This window comes from Macaca thibetana, chromosome 1, assembly GCF_024542745.1.
Source record: "Macaca thibetana thibetana isolate TM-01 chromosome 1, ASM2454274v1, whole genome shotgun sequence".
In the NCBI taxonomy this organism is placed as follows: Eukaryota; Metazoa; Chordata; class Mammalia; order Primates; family Cercopithecidae; genus Macaca; species Macaca thibetana.
This window is the reverse complement of record NC_065578.1, coordinates 24,975,807-24,994,966: the sequence shown is the minus strand read 5'-3', so window position 1 is coordinate 24,994,966 and position 19,160 is coordinate 24,975,807. Positions and strand designations below refer to the sequence as shown.

The following is a 19,160-nucleotide window of genomic DNA, read 5'->3' as shown; positions in this document are numbered from 1 at the left end:
GGGTGACAGAGCAAGACTGTCTCAAAAAAAAAAAAAACAAAAAACAGAGCAAGACTCTCTCTCAAAAAAAAAACAAAAAACAAAAGATGTGGAAGATTTCTTATATATACTAATAAACATATACTAATAAACATATACTATTATCAAGTGATCTCTATTAAGTGAAATAAGCAAAGTGCATACAGTGTTTATAGTATGCTATTACATGTGAGTAATGGAGAGATAAATACGCATTAAGTACTTATATTTAAAAGGTAGACAATGGAAGAATAAATCCCAAACTTCTACAAAAATAGTTGCTTATATGGGATGGAGTGCATAGGGATGGGAATGAGACTTCTATGAATATACCTTTTATATAGTACAATTTTGGAACCTTATAAACATTTCACATGTTTATAAGATAGTTCAATAAAATAAAGCACTCCATAAAAATTAAAAACAAATGGAAACAAATGAACTATCTAATGTCAGATTGGTGGTGTAACACAGAGAAAATAATTTCAAACGGCTTCTTAAGTATTTTGATTTTTTTTTTTTTAAGAGTTGAGTTCAGGCTGGGTGAGGTGGCTCATGCCTGTAATCCCAGCACTTTGGGAGGACTAGGCGGGCAGATCATGAGGTCAGGAGATTGAGACCATCCTGGCTAACATGGTGAAACCCGTCTCTACTAAAAATACAAAAAATTAGCTGGGCGTGGCGGCGGGCGCCTGTAGTTCCAGCTGCTGGGGAGGCTGAGGCAGGAGAATGGTGTGAACCCAGGAGGCGGTGCTTGCAGTGAAGCTGAGATCCCGCCACTGCACTCCAGCCTGGGCCACAGAGCGACACTCTCCATCTCAAAAAAATAAAGAGATGAGTTCTCATTCTGGCACCCAGGCTTGAGTGCAGTGGTGATTATAGTTCACTAACTTCCAACTCCTGGGCTCAAGGGATCTTCCCACCTTATCCTCTTGAGGAGCTGGGACTATAGGTATAGCTAATTTAAAAAATTTTCTTGTAGAGACAGGGTCTCACTGTGTTGCCCAGGCTGCTTGTAAACTCCTGACCTCAAGTGATCTTCCTTTGTCTCTCAAGGTGTTGGGATTACAGTCATGAGCCATCACACCCGTCCTTGATTGTACCTTTCTAATGGGGTATAGTCTAAGGACAAATAAAACTGCATAGAAATACGATTGCATTCATTCGTCTTATTGCTAGTAGTAATATTGATGTTGCTATTTTGAAACTGATATAAGAACAGACAAATAAGCAATTATGTCAATAGCATTAGGAACCAAGATTTTTCAGTGTATGAGAAAATGTTTTAAGGAGAAAAGAAGCTTAGGATAAACTTAGATCTGAATTAGATAGCAGTATGTATTTTTTCTTTTCAAAAATGTATTTTCAGCCTGGCGTGGTGGCTCACGCCTGTAATCCCAGCACTTTAGGGAGGCTGAGGCTGGTGGATCACCTGAAGTCATGAGTTCCAGACCAGCCTGACCAACGTGGCAAAACCCCGTCTCTACCAAAAATAGAAAGATTAGCCAGGCATGGTGGCGGGCACCTGTAGTCTCAGCTACTCAGGAGGCTGAGGCAGGAGAATTGCTTGAACCCAGGAGGTGGAGATTGCAGTGAGCTGAGATTGCGCCACTGCACTCCAGCATGGGCAACAGAGCAAGACTCCATCTCAAAAAAAAAAAAAAAAAAAGTATTTTTTAGCTCTGTCTGCCGAAAAGGCCTAGAAGCAATGACCAACTCAGTGCACAGATTTCGTCTCTAAATACCATTTAGAGGAACCATGTTGGCCAGGCTGGTCACCCAGCCCTGGAACACCCCTAGTGCACAGATTTAGTCTCTAAATACCATTTAATTTAAAAAAATTAAAAATAATTTAAAAGTCATTGACCAACCTTAAAATCACTAAAATGTTTTAAGGTTAGTGTCTATTTCTCAAACAACAGTCTTGGAATTGAGTCTTGTTGGACTTGATTGGCTAGGGGATAGAGGATTGGAGATAGGGTCCTTGGGCCCTTCCTCGACAAGCTCTCTGTGTCTTGAAGGATGGGACTTACTAATGGCCTTAAATCCAGAGGCTGTGGGGGCCACTAACAAATGTCTTGACATATACCTTCCCTAAAGAGTCAACTAGTGCCTGGCATGTGGTGGCACTTTGTTCATTAAGTCAACAGTGCTCTCCACGAAATATTCTTGCTGTTAAAAAAAAAAAAAAATGTCTGGGTTTAGTGGCTCACACCTGTAATCCCAAAAGTTTGGGAGGCCGAGGCAGTCAGATTACCTGAGGTCAGGAGTTCGAGACCAGCCTGGCCAACATGGTGAAACCCCATCTCTAATTAAAAAAAAAAAAATTAGCCAGGTGTGGTGGTGCACGCCTGTAGTCCCAGCTACTAGGGAGGCTGAGGCAGGAGGATTGCTTGAACCTGGGAGGTAGAGCTTGCAGCGAGCCGAGATCTTGCCTCTGCACTCCAGCCTGGGTGACAGAGTGAGACCCTGTCTCAAAAAAAAGAAAAACAACAACAAAAGAAAGAAAAAGAGCGTAAGCCTTATGAAGCCAAAATCTAATTACCAGTTTACCAGAAATATGAGGGATATACAAAGACCATAATCAGTCAAACTCCAAATGTGGAGCATTCTACAAGACAAGTGTCCTGGATTCTCCAGTAGATTCATGATACAGAAGTAAAACTGGACAGTAGAATGTGAAAGTGACTTACCAAATGCAGTAACCTCATTTGGATCGAGATTCAAATGAGTTAGCTGTCAAAAGACGTCTTCAGAAATTTAAATATAGGTTAGGCACTGTGGCTCACACCTGAAATCCCAACACTTTGGGAGGCTGAGGCGGGCAGATCACTTGAGGCCAGGGGTTTGAGACCAGCCTGGCCGACACAGTGAACGACACAGTCTCTACCAAAAAATGCAAAAATTAGCCAGGCGTGGTGGCACACACCTGTAGTCCCAGCTACTTGGGAGGCTGAGGCAGGAGAATCACTTGAACCCAGGAGGCAGAGGTTGCAGTGAGTGGAGATTAGGCCACTGCACTCCAGCCTGGGCTAGAGACAGTGAGACCCTCAAAAAAAAAAGAAAAAGAAAGAAAAGAAAAAATAAATTTAAATATGAACTTAGATCAAATTAAGGAATTATTGTTCTTTTTTGTTAAGTGACACAGTGCTTGTGAAAGTAAGTCTTTTTCTTTCTTCTTTTTTTTGGAGATGGAGTTTCACTCTTGTTGCCCAGGCTGGAGTGCAATAGCGCGATCTTGGTTCACCACAACCTCTGCCTCCCGGTTTCAAGTGATTCTCCTGCCTCAGCCTCCCAAGTGGCACGGATTATAGGCATGTGCCATCGCACTTGACTAAGTTTGTATTTTCAGTAGAGACAGGGTTTCTCCACGGTTGTCAGGCTGGTCTCGAATTCCTGACCTCAGGTGATTCGCCCACCTCAGCGTCCCAAAGTGCTCGGATTACAGGTGTGAGCCACCATGCCCGGCAGAAAATAAATCTTTTTCAATTGGAGCAGCACATGTGCATTAGGGATAAAACAAAATGAGGTCTGGAATATGCTTTAAAATACTCCACTAGCAGCAGAGCAAACAAAAAGAGAGGGGAAGATTGGCAAAATGTTGATAGTTGTTGAAACTTAGTGCTGGGTACATGAGGCTTATTATACCATTCTACTTTTGTGTATGTTGGACTCTTTCCATAATAAAAAAGTTAGACAATCACGCTCAAAAAAGGAAATGAGTATTTTGGACAAATGGGAACTTGGATGTAGCAAGCCTGCCCCCTGGTGGCAGATTCCATTGGTGAAGCTGATGCTCCAGTCTCACTAAAGCAGGTCTGAATTCCCAGACCTGTCGAGATCCAAGTCCTTTATCCCACAAGAACCCTACGAAGTGGAGAATATGAGCCTAGTCTTTTACATCTGGAGAAACTGAGACTCAAAGGGACTCAGTAACTTAAGTTCCTAATAAGTCACTGGTGGAGCCAAGACTCCTGGAGTCTTTGGACTCCAGGTCCCCAGCCCCATAAATCAATATGAATCTGAGCCTTACGTTTCCTATCTGAACAGAGGTTACATGGGAAGAGGCAAATGGGCTGTCCCTACTTAGAATGGGTCCACCAGAAGCAGATTATCATGGAGCAATTTTACCTATAAACTATAGATAAATACAAATCGGTAGTATAAATAAATAATAGGTAATATTCATACTACCGTCTGTGCGAGGCACTGTGCAAAGTACTGTTTATAGAGTGATCTCATCTAATCTGCACAGCGACCCTGTAAAGCACGTACTATTATTGTCCTCCCTTTTACAACTGAGGAAACAGAGGTTCTAAGAGGTGAAAGTCACACTGGCACTTCAATTGGGGTCTAACTACAATGTGTGTGTGTGTGTGTGTGTGTGTGTGTGTGTGTGTGTGTGTTTGAGATACAGTCTCGCTCTGTCCCCCAGGCTGGAGTGCAGTGGCACAATCTTGGCTTACGGCAACCTCCGCCTCCTGGGTTCAAGCGATTCTCTCACCTCGGCCCCCCTAATAGCTGGAATTACAGGTGCCCGAGTAGCTGGAATACAGGCGCATGCCACCCCACCTGGCTCATTTTTGCGTTTTTTAGTAGAGATGGGGTTTCACCATGTTGGCCAGGCTAGTCTTGAACCCCTGGCTTCAAGTGATCTGCCCGCCTTGGCTTCCCAAAATGCTGGGATTACAGGCATGAGACACCATTCCCGGTTGTGTGTGTGTGTTTGAAAAGACTTTATTTTTAGAGAAATTTTAGGTTCACAGTGAAGTTGAGTGGAAATTACAGAGTTCCCATATATACCCTGTCCCCAAGGCACATCTAGGAGTCTTCCTTCCTACCAGATTGCTGACCCTGAATTTCTCTTCTGGAGAAATTATAAGAGGCCTCATTGATGCATTGTTAGAGACCTAGTACCCACTGAGCCAACCACAAGTTGTTATCAAAATGCCACAATAAGGTCATTAAGGGCAACTGGCTAGGCCTGTCAGTGAATGTTTTGGGAGCAGCTCCTAACTGCTGTAGCAGGGAGAATCCCCGTCAGTGTCCCCTCCCTTCTCCTTCCCAAGCTTGGGGAACTCCAGCCCCATTTCTTTCTTTCTCTCTCTTTTTTTTTTCTGAGATGGAGTCTTGCTCTCTTGCCCAGGCTGTAGTGCAGTGGCGCAATCTTGGCCCACTGCTACCTCCACCACCTGCGTTCAAGCAAATCTTCTGCCTCAGCCTTCTGCGTAGCTGGGATTACAGGCATGCGCCACCACGCCCCCACACCCGGCTAATTTTTGTATTTTTTTTTCCTTTTAGTTTTCACATTTAGTTTTTTTCCTTTAGTTTTCACATTTAGTTTTATTGTAACAAAGCAACTTGTACACTTTTAACATTTGAAACTGAGCATCATCTTTCCAGTGAAACAAAAAGAAAATTTAAAAATTAACAGGAACAAAATTACAATAGAGAATGTCAATTCCAAATAAGATCCTACAAGTTCTGCTGATTCTCCCATTGAGTGGCAGGGCTCAAGTCATCATTAGGAGAGAATTTATTTTTAAAAGTGTCATCTTAAACTGCAAGGATGTCTGTCAAATATCACAATTAAACATGCCAAAGGAGAAGCCATGTTGTCAAAATGCCCACTTAACCCACCCAAACATCTCAAACCCACCCTTTGCTGACCTTCTATAACCCCATTTTTTAAAGTTTTTTTTTCTTTTTTTAAACAAGAGAAAGTAGACACATACATGTTGGTAAATGCTAACTGTCCATATTCACATAGAGACACAGTGTACTCTCTGAGCCCAACATACAGAGAAAGGAGGAAACAAGCTAGAATTCTTTGCTGCTACACAGGGGCCCAGCACCCTCCAGCTTCCAGCAGAGCGAAGGGAGCAGGGCTTTCTTTCTTCCCACAGAGCTCGGTGGTGGTGATTCCATACAGTTTTTGTTGAGACAGGAAGGGATAAAAATGAACTTTGAACAGAAAGAGGTAGAGACTCTTTTCCCATTGTATTCTGCTCAAGGTATTTCCCCCCAAATAAGTTGAGAACCATGGAGTAGAGAAAAGAGACCTCAAGAACAGGGCGACTGAGCACAAGAGGAAAAAAAAAAAAAAGACTGCAACTTGCTCCCAGGGACTGGAAAAAATTTAAAAAAACGAAGGTTGGAATCCATCAGTGTTCTATTAGTCATCTTCTCCTTCATCCTCCTCTCCTTCCTCCCCTTCATCATCTTCATCTTCTTCACCTTCATCCTCATCCCCTTCATCAGTATCTTCTAATCCTTCCTCCTCTTCATCATCATCATCATCTTCTTCTCCTTCTTCATCATCCATATCAGGAACCAAGTAGTTCTGTAATGGGTTTGGCCAAATACCATCTTTGATGACCTCTCCTAACTCATCAGCACCTGCATCAGAATGGTCAGTAAACCAGGTAAAGAAGCTCTCTGGTTCCTCACGCTGCGTCTTCCTGCTGGCTTTATTCTGCGTTTGACTTGAACGTTTTGTCAAATCCTTTCCAGATTTCCATTTGATTTTGGTGGACTTTGAAGATGGATCACCACTCTCCTTCAGATGAAATTCTTTGGAGAGAACTTTATTTTCAAAGTAAGGATTTCCATCAAAATTAAAATCTGTTCTGTAACCTGATTTAATATCTTCAAATTCTGTCACTTCAACTCTGGTCAAATAATGGAGTGCCTCTTCATCTTCCTCCCCAAGCAGTGCAGACACTTGTGGATGGTTGACAAATGTTGTTACCCAAAAATTTGGGATTTTGGTGATCAATTCTGACCTCTTCTGAAAAAATGGTTGGTGGTGTTTGGTATATTTCTGTTCTACTTTCAAAATCTCCTCACTAGCTCGTTCATTAAGTCTGTCTATTTCATTTTGTACTTCCTTAATGTGTTCAATTGCTTCTTGCTGTTCTTTTTCTCCCTTCTTCAGCAAGCCTGCAGAGGCCAATGTCTCCTCCGGTCCCAGAGCAGGCGGTGGTCTTGGTTTCTTCTTTTGAGGCAGGAGTGGAGACTGGCATTTAGGGGCCATGCTGTTAGGGAAGTCCAAGAACCAGACCACGAGTCTCTCGCCCATCTGGAAGCAGATTGAACACTCTAATTTTTGTATTTTTGTTAGCGATGGGGTTTCCCATGTTGGCCAGGCAGGTCTCGAACTCCTGACCTCAGGTGATCCACCCGCCTTGGCCTCCCAAAGTGCTGGGATTATAGGCATGAGCCACTGCGCCCAGTCTCCTTAGCCCCATTTCTGCAGGGGGAGGCTGAGGGAGAAACTCCTTTAGGGAGAGTACTAGCTTTGGCACTAACACGCTGTGTGATCTTGAACAAGAAAGACTCCTCCCTGCTGTGGGCCTCAGTCTCCCCATCTGCAAAATGAGGGGGTCTGACCAGCTCATCTCTAAGGATCCTTCCAGCTCCAACACTCTGATTCTTCAATCCTACACCTCCACTATGCTTATAATAAGAAAACCAAAATGTTTATTTCTGATCCAGCCTCCGAGAAAAGTGATCTGGGGGCCCACAAAGGTCTTGTGCCAGGTATAACTTTGGCTGTTTTTGTCTTTGGATGGGTCCTAGTTGTCTTCTTGGTGAGGACTGAGAACAGCTAGAGCAGGTGATGGTTAAGACCCAGGTTCACATCTCCTTCTCCTGTGTCCAAGAGCTGCTGGGGTGCCACCATCTGAAAACCATGCTGGATGTGAGGGTTGAGAGTGTCCTAAACTGAGGATTCACCCATCTCCTCAGCAGGTCCTGAGGTGTTAAAGCTTGGGTTTCGTGTGATTCTCTGGCCTCTTCTGGACGCTTCATGTTGCAAGAGCAGAAACAAAGTGACTGAAAGGAATGATTGGTACATATACCTAAGAGAAATGGAGACGGGAGGGCTAGCTTCGGGAAGGAAGTTTGATTCAGCAGCTCACATGTCACCAAAGACACCAGTTTCCTCTGTTCTGCCTCCCATGATGCTGCATTTGTCTTAAGGCTGGCTTCCCTTGTGGGCCTGGGGGTCACCAGTGGGAATGCAGCCTTATGAGTTCACATCCTGCAGGAATGAGAAAGTCAGCTTCTCTGTTCCTCAAACAAGATTCCTAAAATTTAAGTCTTGTTGGACCTGATTGGCTAGGGGCTAGGGAGTAGGGAGTAGGGGATAGGGTTGTGGGCCCCTTCTTGACCAAGCTCTGTGTCCTGAAGGATGGGGCTTACTGGCAGGCTTAAATTCAGAGGCTGGTGGGTGGCTAACAAATGTCTTGACATATACCCCTTCTCAGAAGTCAACTAGTGCCTGGCACATGGTGGCACTTTGTTCATTAAGTCGACAGGTATTTGGTGAATATCTACCACAGGCAAGAAATTGTGCTTGATGCTAAGAAAAAGCAGTGAACGAAAAGATAAAGTCCCTGCCCTCATGGACTTCCTCTGGGAGGAGAGACAGACATATAAATATGCAGACAGTACAGTTCAACTAGTGCCAGCTGAGGTTACACAGCCCAGGGGAGGAAATCCAAACTGTGCTTCTGTGGAGGGGAATGGCGGGTAGGAAAGCTTGAGAGAGGAGGTAGCATTTACACTGGGCCTTAAATTTAGCCATTCCACAATGTATTCATATTTCAAAGTATTATGTTGTACACGTGTAATATATACAATTTTTGTCAATTTAAAAATAAATTGAGATTTGAGGGTCAGAGCGAGACACTCCTTTAAGCTGACATTCTTCAAATATTTGCTCTATGGTTATTTAGAGCAGCGGCTGGGAAGGAGGCACAGATAACCAACCACACTTAGCTTCTCGATGGTGCTGACATCTTGGGCCCTGGACAAACTGTAGACCCCACAAGGCCCGCTAATCCATGTACCTGCGAATGTTACTTAGGCTGGCCCCTGACCTCCCGGCCCCAAGCCTTATCCACATTTGTCTTCCAAGAGTATACAGACCTCTCCTGGAGAGGAGTGCTAGTGAATGGAATATTCTCCAATGTGTATGGGAGCCAAAGTGCCAGGCACCATGCTGGGCACTGGGGATGTGGCCATGAAGGAAACATACAGCATACACAGTGCGTCTTCATCTGTTCATGCTGCTATAACAAAATACCTTAGACTGAGTAATTTATAAACAACAGAAATTTACTTCTCCCAATCCTAGAGACTGCAAAGACCAAGATCAAGGTACCAGCAGATTCCGTCTGTGGTGAGAGCTGCTCTCTCTGCTTCCTAGATGGTGGCTTGGTGCTGCATCCTTACAAGGCAGAAGTGGGAGGGCAAAAAGGGATGAATAGCTCCTTTGCACCCCTTTTACCTTTTTTTTTTTTTTTTTGAGACGGATTTGCGCTCTGTTGCCAAGCTGGAATGCGGTGGCATGATCTCGGCTCACTGCAACCTCCGCCTCCCGGGTTCAAGTGATTCTCCTGCCTCTGCCTCCCGAGTATCTGGGACTACAGGCACATGCCATCACACCTGGCTAATTTTTTTTTTTTTTTTTTTTCAGTAGAGACGGAGTTTCACTATGTTGACCAGGATAGTCTCCATCTCTTGACCTCGTGATCCGCCTGCCTCGGCCTCCCAAAGTGCTGGGATTACAGGCATGAGCCACCGCGCCCGGCCTCTTGCACCCCTTTTATAAAGTCACTAATCCTACCCATGACGGCTCCACCCTCATGACTTAATCACATCCTAAAGGCCATACCTCTTAATACTATCACACTAGCAGTTCAGTTTTAACATGAATTTTAGGGGGACACATGGAGACCATAGCGCAGTGCCTGTTCTCATGAAACTTGCCTTCTTATTTACACCCACAATGATCATGGAAAGAGACACAGACACAGTTCTGGAAAGTGCTATGCAGGAGAAGCTCTAGGGGGCATGAGACTTATTAGGAGGCAGGGAGGAGGTAGTATGGGCCACGGAAGGCCTCTGAGCATATGAGCATATGACAGAGGCCTTTTTTTTTTTTTTTGAGACAGTCCCACTGTGTTGCTCAGGCTGGGGTGCAATGGTGTGATCTCAGTTCACTGTAACCTCTGCCTCCCGGGTCAAGCGATTCTCCTTCCTCAGCCTCACAGACAGCTTGGGACTACAGGCACACACCACCACACCTGGCTAGATTTTTGTATTTTTAGTAGAGATGGGGTTTCGCCATGTTGGACAGGCTGGTCTTGAACTCCTGGCCTCAAGTGATCTGCCCACCTCAGCCTCCCAAAGTGCTGGGATAACAGGTGTGAGCCACCATGCCCAGCCACATGTGACACTTATGCTAAGAAATGACCGAGAGGCAGAAATGAGCTAAGTGAGCAGCGGAGGGAGGAGCATGCTTGGCATTCAGGACGACCTGTCCAGCTGCTCTATGCAGGCCTTAGCTGGAAGTTTAAATCAAGAGCTGGGGGGAGATGATGGGGAGAGGAAGACACTAGGAACCTCCATTGTGGCTATAAATACAAGCGTTTGCTTCCAAAGCCCAACTTTATCAGTAATAAGTCCCATATTTTTATCTCTCCATTGCCTTGATAGCCATTTGGATTTCCTAATAGGTCTAGATCCCAACTGGAGGGGGAAGAAGTTGTAAAGTTTAGCCTTAAAACCCCTACAAAAGCAGGGGTGAGATCCTATCGGGTCTCGTAGATCATGTTATGGATTTGGGGATAAAAGCAACAGGTCAGCAAGGGTCTTTTTTTTTTTTTTTTAATTGTGGTAAAATAGAGATAACAAAATTTGCTGATTTAATCATTTTAACTGTATAGTTCAATAGCATTAAGTACATTTATATTGTTGTGCAACCATTACCACCATCCAGAACTATTATTATTATTATTATTATTTGAGATGAAGTCTTGTTCTGTCTCCCAGGCTGGAGGGCAGTGGTGTGATCTTGGCTCACTGCAACTCCCACCTCCCGGTTTAAGCAATCCTCCCGCCTCAGCCTCCCAAGTGGCTGGGACTATAGGCATGTGCTACTATGTCCGGCTAATTTTTGTATTTTCAGTAGAGACAGGGTCTCATCATGTTGGCCAGGCTGGTCTCGAACTCCTGACCTCAAGTGATCCACCTGCCTCGGCCTCCCAGAATACTGGGATTACAGGTGTGAGCCACCCAGCGAGGACATTCAGGGTTTTTTTTAATCATCCCGAACTGCAACTCTGTATCCATTAAACAATAGTTCCCCATTCCCTCTCTCCCCGGCCCCTGGTAATGTGATAACCACTATTTTACTTGTTTTTTTTAAGACAGAGTTTCACTCTTTTCTCCTAGGCTGGAGTGAAATGGTGCAATCTCAGCTCACTGCAACCTCCACCTCCCAGGTTCAAGTGACTCTCCTGCTTCAGCCTCCCAAGTAGCTGGGATTATATGTGCCTGCCACCATGCCTGGCTAATTTTTTGTATTTTTAGTAGAGACAGGGTTTTACCATGTTGGCCAGACTGGTCTCAAACTCCTGGTCTCAAACCCCAGGTGATCTGCCCGCCTCGGCCTCCCAAAGTGCTGGAATTACAGGCGTGAGCCACTGTGCGCGGCCTCTACTTTCTGTATCTATGATTTGACTATTCTAGGTACCTCACATGAATGGAATAATTCAGTACTTTTTTTGTGTGTCTGGCTTATTTCACTTAGTGTAAGGTCTCCAAGGTTCACCCATGTTGTAGCATGTGTCAGAATTTCCTTCCTCTTTAAGACTGAATAACATTCTGTTTTATGTATATACTGTGTTTTGTTCATCTGTTAACCTGTCAATCACCAGAGAGTTTTAAGTAGAGATTTTATTTATTTTATTTTTATTGTTTTTGAGGTAGGGTCTTGCTCTTTGCCCAGGCTATAGTACAGTGACATGATCGTGGTTCACTGCAGCCTTGACTTCCTGGGCTCAAGCAATCCTCCCATCTCAGCCTTCCAAGTAGCTGAGACCACAGGTGCGTGCAACCACACCCAGCTAATTATTTGTTTGTTTATTTATGTGGAGACATAGTCTTGCTATGTTGCCCAGGCTGGTCTTGAACTCCTGGCCTCAAGTGATCCTCCTGCCTCGGCCTCCCAAAGTGTTGGGATTATAGTTGTGAGCCAACACATTCAACTAGGTAGAGACTTTAAACACACTCATATGTCCAGTTTAAAAGATCATTCTAGACCAGGTGAGGTGGCTCATACCTGTAATTCCAGCACTTTAGGAGGCCAAGGTGGGCAGATCATTTGAAGTCAAGAGTTTGAGACCAGCCTGGTCAACATGGTGAAACTTTGTCTCTACTAAAAATACAAAAATTAGTCAGGCGTGGTGGCACATGCCTGTAATCCCAGCTACTTGGGAGGCTGAGGCATGAGAATTGCTTGAACCCAGGAGCCAGAGATTGCAGTGAGCCAAGATTGTACCACTGCACTTCAGCCTGGGCAATAGAGTGAAACTCAGTCTCAAAAACCAAAAGATCACTCTGGCTGGCAGATGGAGACTGGATCAAGAGTGAGCAAGAGGGCAAGGAGAGATGAGTTGCAAAAGTTTAGGCAAGAGATGATAGTGGTCTGGACCAGGCTGTGAATGAGGCGATGGAAAGAAGTCGATTTAAGGGCAGGTGGGAGATTGCACAGGATCTGGTGTTTGAAGTTTGGGATGGGAAGGAGGAATAGCCAAGGAACTGCTGGACATAGGGAAAACTCACTGCTCCTTATCGGCTCAGAGCTGAGGGGGTCTTTTGAGCTGAAGATAAGGGTGCCTCTCTACACATCTCAGGGCTTCCTTCTCTGCTTTCTGACTCAGACTGAGACACCAAGAAATTTTCTGTTGATCATTTGGCTTCCCCTGTGGCTTTCTAACAAGGGAGGACACGCCAGTCTTTTGATATACACACATTCTTGCATACTTGACTGATAAATTTATCTTTGTAAACTCACAGATTGTTATCTGCTTTATGATTGAGTCAGAGTCTGTTGCTTCATTGTTGTTAGCCCAAGGGTGAATCCTCTCTTAATGTAAGCAAAAAGTTAGAGTTTTGACATTGTAAAGTTGAGGCCCAAGCTCCCTATTATGGCAACTTCACCAAGAGAGTCTTGTGGATCTTTCTCATGGTGTTCAGACTTCTCGTGGAGACACCCTTCCGGACCACTGTATTATATGCTGAGTATTCAAGCTCAAACAGGGATAGGGAAGTAGACAATTGAGTTGAGGTGGACACTGTAGTGATGCTATGCACCCATAGCTTGCCCCTCCAGTTACATTCACTGTTGGTGCCACACACTCTTTCAGGAAAGCAGTCTGTCAGTATTTACCAAGATGTTTTCAATATCAGTCCTGCTTCTGAGAGTCTGTAGCTTAAGGAAATGATTTAAAATGTGACATTCAATGTAGCATTATTATTATTATTATCGAGACGGAGTCCTGCTTTGTCGCCCAAGCTGGAGCACAGCGGCGTGATCTCAGCTCGCTGCAACCTCCGCCTCCCAGATTTAAGCAATTCTCCTGCCTTAGCCTCCTGAATAGCTAGAATTACAGGTGCGCACTACCATGCCCAGCTAATTTTTTTTTCTTTGTATTTTTAGTAGAGACGGGGTTTCATCATGTTAGCGAGGCTGGTCTCGAACTCCTGACCTCAGGTGATTCACCTGCCTTGGCCTCCCAAAGTGCTGGAATTACAGGCGTGAGCCATTGCACCTGGTCCAAGGTAACATTATTGATAACGGTGAGAAACTAAAAGCAAAACGTGTCCAAAAACATATCCATAGGATAGAATATTCTGCAGCCGTTAGAAAGTGGACATTCTCAAAAGAGTGGATCTTGTTCTTAAACAGGTGAAACTAATCTATGTCGATAGAAGCCAGAAGGTTACGTGAGGGGAAGAAAGGTAGTTATTGACTGGGAAGGTGAGGGAATCTTCTGGAGCACTGGAAATGTTCTGTTTCTTGAGATGGGTGGTGGTTACATGGGTGACTACACACATGAACATTCACTGAACTTCACATTTTATATGTGTGCACTCTACTGTGTGAAATTAGACCTCTAAAAGAATGAGCTCTAAGACCATGTAGCAATCAATGCCCAGTGGGAAATGTCACCAAGTCCTTGAGAGACGGGCTTTGTCTGTTCCGTTCCTGGAGAAGAAGGGCTTTGTTCTGTTGGCTGCTGTATACTCAGAGTTTAGAACAATGCTTGGTGCGTAGTAGACCCTCAACAAAAACCTACTGAATTATTATAGTAAATGCTTAGAATAAAATGTTAAATGAAAAAAAAAGTCCCAAAGTTACACAACTCTTTTTATTTATTTACTTTTTTCTTTGGATGCAGAATCTCACCTGTCACCCAGACTGGAGTGCAGTGGTACGATCTCTGCTCAATGCAACCTCCGCCTCATGGGTTCAAGCGATTCTCCTGCCTCAGCCTCCCGAGTAGCTGGGATTACAGGCGTGTACCGCCACACCCAGCTAACTTTTGTAGTGGAGAGGGGGTTTTGTCATGTTAGCCAGGCTGTTCTCAAACTCCTGGTTTCAAGTAATCCGCCCACCTCAGCCTCCCAAAGTGCTGGGATTACAGGCGTAGCCACTATGCCCAGCCAAAGTTTTACAACTTTTAAGCACATGATGGTTACGATGTTATAAAAATGATGAACAGGAAAAAATCTAAAGAAAATAGAGTGAAATGGGGTTGGTGGTTGTGCTGAGTGGTGTGGTTATAGGAGACTGTATTTTATTTTATTTTATTTTATTTATTTATTTATTTATTTATTTATTTTATTTTATTTTTTGAGACGGAGTGTTGCTCTGTCCAGGCTGGAGTGCAGTGACGCGATCTTGGCTCAATGCAACCTCCGCCTCCAGGGTTCAAGTGATTCTCCTGCCTCAGCCTCCTGAGTAGCTGGGATTACAGGCATGTGCCACTGCTCCCAGCTATTTTTTTTTTGTATTTTTAGTAGAGACGGGGTTTCACTGTGTTAGCCAGGATGGTCTCAATCTCCTGACTTCGTGATCCACCTGCCTCGGCCTCCCATGCTGGGATTACAGGCATGAACCACCGTGTCTGGCCAGGGGACTGTTTTTGAAAATTTCGTTGATGGATGCCTTCTCTCCATTCTATTCATGATTCTGTATGTAACTTCATTTGGAAACAGCAACTAACGCTGAGAGAGTGCTTATTCTGTGCCAGGCTTCACACTTACAGAAATGTCTACTTTACATTTATCAACTCACTGCATTTTTGCAAAAATCTTATGAAGTATTTATCCCTATCTTACAGACAGAGAAACTGAGGCACAGAGAGGTTAAGGAACCTGCCTAAGGTTAGGCCGCATTAAGGGGCAGCCCTGGGAGGGTGGCCCAGCAGGAATCTGGCTCCAGGGGCTGCAGGCTTAAGCAGTATGCCTCACTGCCACTCAGAAGCCAAGATCAAAAGGCTAAATTTGCAGCCTCTGTGACTGAGAGGCTCGAACAAATGGGCTGCTCTGCTCTCCTCCCCCTGTGATTTTCCCTTTTTCCTGGGAGACTCCAAATATGAAGCACCTGAAAGGGGTGAAGGGAGGAGCGATGGATGGAGAACCAGGGACCAGAGGAGAAGAGGTGGGCAGATGCGGAAAGGCCCCGCCTGCTCCAAGCACAACCTCACCTTCCCTGGGCAGGAACAGATGTTCCTGTTACCCGATTCCTCACTCTAGAAGCCTGGGGAGGGCCCCTCTCCCAGGCTGGCCCTGCCCCTGGCCCCTGGCCCCTGGCCCCTGGGGCCATCACGAGGCCTGGGCCAACAGCCCTGATCCTGCTGTTCATCCACTGGAAAGGTGGCTTCCTGGAAGCTCGTCCCCTCCCTCTGTGTCCCATCCTAGTTCACTCTGTTCCTGGAAGTTGAAGAAACCAGGCACAGAGCTTCCGTTGCACACCAGCCAGCCGGAGCAGCGTGCCTCCCTCTGGCTCTCACCACCCACTAGAGGGGAGAAGACGAGGGCTTGGTGCTGCTGGAGGATAGGATTTGAGTTTCTCTCTGCAGCTCACTTGCTGTGTGGCCTAGGGCAAGTTCTTGACCTCTCACAAGCCTCAGTTGTTTCATATCTGAAATGGAGATACTAAAAGTACCTGAAGGAGTGGCTGTAGGATTGAATGCAACAATGTGGGTGACGCATTTGGCACAGTGGCCTGGCACTGTGCAGCACTCAAAACAGGGTAACTATGGTTACTATTATTATCCTGCCACCCTCATTCTCTTCAGGGTCACGGAGGGGTTGGAGAGATGGCTGAGAAGGCACGCAGATGCCTTGGCTCCAGTAGGAAACGCCTTTCTTATCAGTGTAGATGTCAGAGTCTGTCAGAGTCGAGTTACTAATACCCAGCCAGCCCACCAGCTTTGCATTTAGCATTCCAAGATGGAGAGGTGGGAAGGGGAGGGCTGGGAAACAGGTGGCCAGGGCAGGAGAAGGAGCCGCTGGCCTCGCTCGCCATGGGAGCGGTCCTTCCCAGCCTCAGCAGGCAGTACTTGGCGCCTTCTCTGCCAGACACTCTCCACCTGCACTCTAAGGTCTGGGAAGGTGTGAAATTCCTGCATGAAGTCAAACGCCAGGCTCTCATCTCCTCAGTCCCCTATGGGCACAGCACTGTCCTTCCAGGGATCCAAAGCCCAAGAGAGCAGCGCTTCCAGAAGGAGGAGATCCAGGCATGGAACAGAGGACTCTCAAAGCTGGAAGGGGGCTTAAAGGACCCCCATCTGCCTTAGGGGTTTAGACACAACCCCTGCCTTGGACTCAGGCAGACCTGTGTGATCGGGAAAATCTACATCCTTCAGCCTCAGTTTCCTCAGCAGTTAACTGGGAATAATACTAAGTTTGAGCCCTTTGTTTGAAATGTTTGTTCCTCGGTGTTAAATAGTACTTGGACATAAATTTAATTTATTTAGTAAGGCCATTTTTACTTCCTGCCAGAAAGGGTACACTCACCAGCAGTTTTGCCGCAAGAGGACACCGAACAAAGGAGACAGGGTCGTTTACAACCTGACGCGTCCACCCCACTGCTGTGTCTGGTTTCCGTTGGCTGGAACGGGACCTCACATTCTGTATCTGTCCCGATTGGCTAGCGACTTAGAACTTTTTAAAAGAGGCAAAGGTAGAGGGGAACAAAGGAAGGAGGAAGTAATTTGTAGAATGCTGAAAAAGGTAAAAACACTTTTAAATAAGGAAGAACAGGCTATGGCCTAATGCTTGCTTGGACCAGTATAAGCATGCCAGAGCAAATACTGGAAGCTAAGAACATAAAGTATATTGATTTCTTTATTACAGCTCGCAGATATTTAAGAATGTTAGCACAGGTCTTTGAATAAATTTTGCTTCTAAGAGAAGTTACTATTTATTCCTAATTAGACGGGGAGGAAAATGTTTGAAGAGGAACCTCTACTTTACTTTTTACACCTTCCATGTATGAAAGGAAAATAAAATCTTGGGACCCCCAACTCACTGTGCCAAAAGGGAAAGTTAAGTTTGGAAACTGAGTCACACATAAACAATTGCCTTTCCTTCTCTTCTTAAACAGGTATCTCCCCAGCTGGCCTCCCTCACCCTGAAAATGTAAGTGAGCAGCTTATCTTGACGGGTATGGGACAAGAGAAGTCTAGAAATAGTCCCACCGCCCACCCCAGAGGAATGCGTATTTGACTTCTCCCTCTGCTGTGTGTTTGTCTTATGTAAGGTGTAGATTTACTGAGCACATTGAGCATGAGAGGAATACATAATTTTTTGTTTGTTTGTTTTTGAGATGGAGTCTCACTCTGTTGCCCAGACTGGAGTGCAGTGGTGCGATCTCGGCTCACTGCAACCTCCACCTCCCAGATTCAAGTGATTCTCCTGCCTCAGCCTTCCGAGTAGCTGGGATTACAGGCATGCGCCACCATGTCCCGCTAATTTTTGTATTTTCAGTAGAGACAGGGTTTCCCCATATTGGCCAGGCTGATCCTGAACCCCTGATCTCAGGTGATCCGCCCATCTTGCCTTTCCAAAGTGCTAGGATTACAGGCATGAGCCACTGTGCAACAGCCAGAATACAGACTGTTCCTCTACCCCCTCCTTTCCATGTGCAACGTGTGGATTCAGTGAGGGCTCAGCAAAGCCTCAAAACAATGTAACCACTTGTCTCAGTTTTTCTGTCCTCCTTTTTTTTTTTTCTTTCCTCCTTCCTCTCCAGCTCAGCCTTGGCAAAATAAACCTCTAAACTGACCAAGACCTGTCTTAGACACTCTTATTGGTTGACACATGCAATAGAAACATTTTCATTTGGCTGTTGAAAGGACAAATGAAATAATTCCTAAAAGCACAGGGATTAGTGTACAGCAAGTGTCTGGTAATAGTGGGTGTTGTTGGTAGCCCAACTCCTCATTTTTACACACAACTTCCCATTTTGTTCTTCCCCAGGGGAGCCGTGGCAGATCTTAAGAAACAAAGATCTTCCAGGAATTTTTCATTCCTCCACTTGAGCTAACAAATTATACCAGACAATGCTTCTTTGTTTTCTTAAAACAAAAAAAAATTTTTTAATTGATTTAAAAAAGGTAATACCCTTTATTTTTTACAGCAGTTTTTAGGTTCACAGCAAAATTGAGAGGAAGGTACAGACATACCCCATAGAGCCCTGGCCCCTACACATGCACAGCCTCCCCGACTATCAACATCTCCCACCAGAGCGATACCTTGGTTTTTTTGTTTTTCTGTTTTTTTGAGACAGTCTCACTCTGTTGCCCAGGCTGGAGTGCAGTGGCCCAATCTCAGCTCACTGCCACCTCCGCCTCCTGGGTTCAAGCGATTCTCCTGTCTCAGCCTCCCAAGTAGCTGGGATTACAGACGCCCATCACCATGCCCAGCTAAATGTTATATTTTTAATAGAGACAAGGTTTTGCCACGGTGGCCAGGGTGGTCTCAAACTTCTGACCTTAGGTGATCAGAGCAGTACCTTTATTACAATTGATAAACCTATGTGGACACACTGTCACCCCAACCCGGAGTTTACATTAGTGTTCACTCGGTGTTGTACATTCTAGGAGTTTGGACAAATGTATGGTGACATGTATTTACCACTGTAGTACCATATAGAATAATTTCACTCATGTAAAAATCCTCTGTGCTCTGCCAATTCATCCCTTCCTCCCTGCTTACCGCTGACAACCACTAATTTTGTTTTTTTTCTTTTTTTGAGATAGAGTCTCACTCACTCT

At 45.1% G+C, this 19,160-nt stretch overlaps 3 protein-coding genes across 13 annotated transcripts in view; 1 reads left to right on the top strand and 2 right to left on the bottom strand.

The window, feature by feature from the left end:
• The window catches only part of ZNF593 (zinc finger protein 593), a 391,757-nt gene that overhangs the window by 63,342 nt on the left and 309,255 nt on the right, over positions 1–19,160 (bottom strand). The gene's annotated exons all lie outside the window — the stretch shown is intronic.
• Positions 1–19,160, top strand: part of LOC126937310 (translation initiation factor IF-2) — a 21,904-nt gene extending 2,744 nt beyond the window's left edge. The window contains exon 3 of the mRNA XM_050761057.1: positions 17,489–19,160. The gene's annotated coding sequence lies outside the window, so the exon portion shown is untranslated. The remainder of the gene's footprint in view (positions 1–17,488) is intronic.
• LOC126955698 (protein SET-like) lies at positions 5,345–7,085 on the bottom strand. The gene has a single exon (XM_050792546.1). The coding sequence runs from the start codon at positions 7,052–7,054 to the stop codon at positions 6,194–6,196; it is 861 nt and encodes a 286-aa protein (XP_050648503.1). The 5' UTR covers positions 7,055–7,085; the 3' UTR covers positions 5,345–6,193.

Excerpts from the sequence above, each read along its gene's own strand:
- LOC126955698 (XM_050792546.1), bottom strand. The coding sequence starts at position 7,054 with ATGGCCCCTAAATGCCAGTCTCCACTCCTGCCTCAAAAGAAGAAACCA.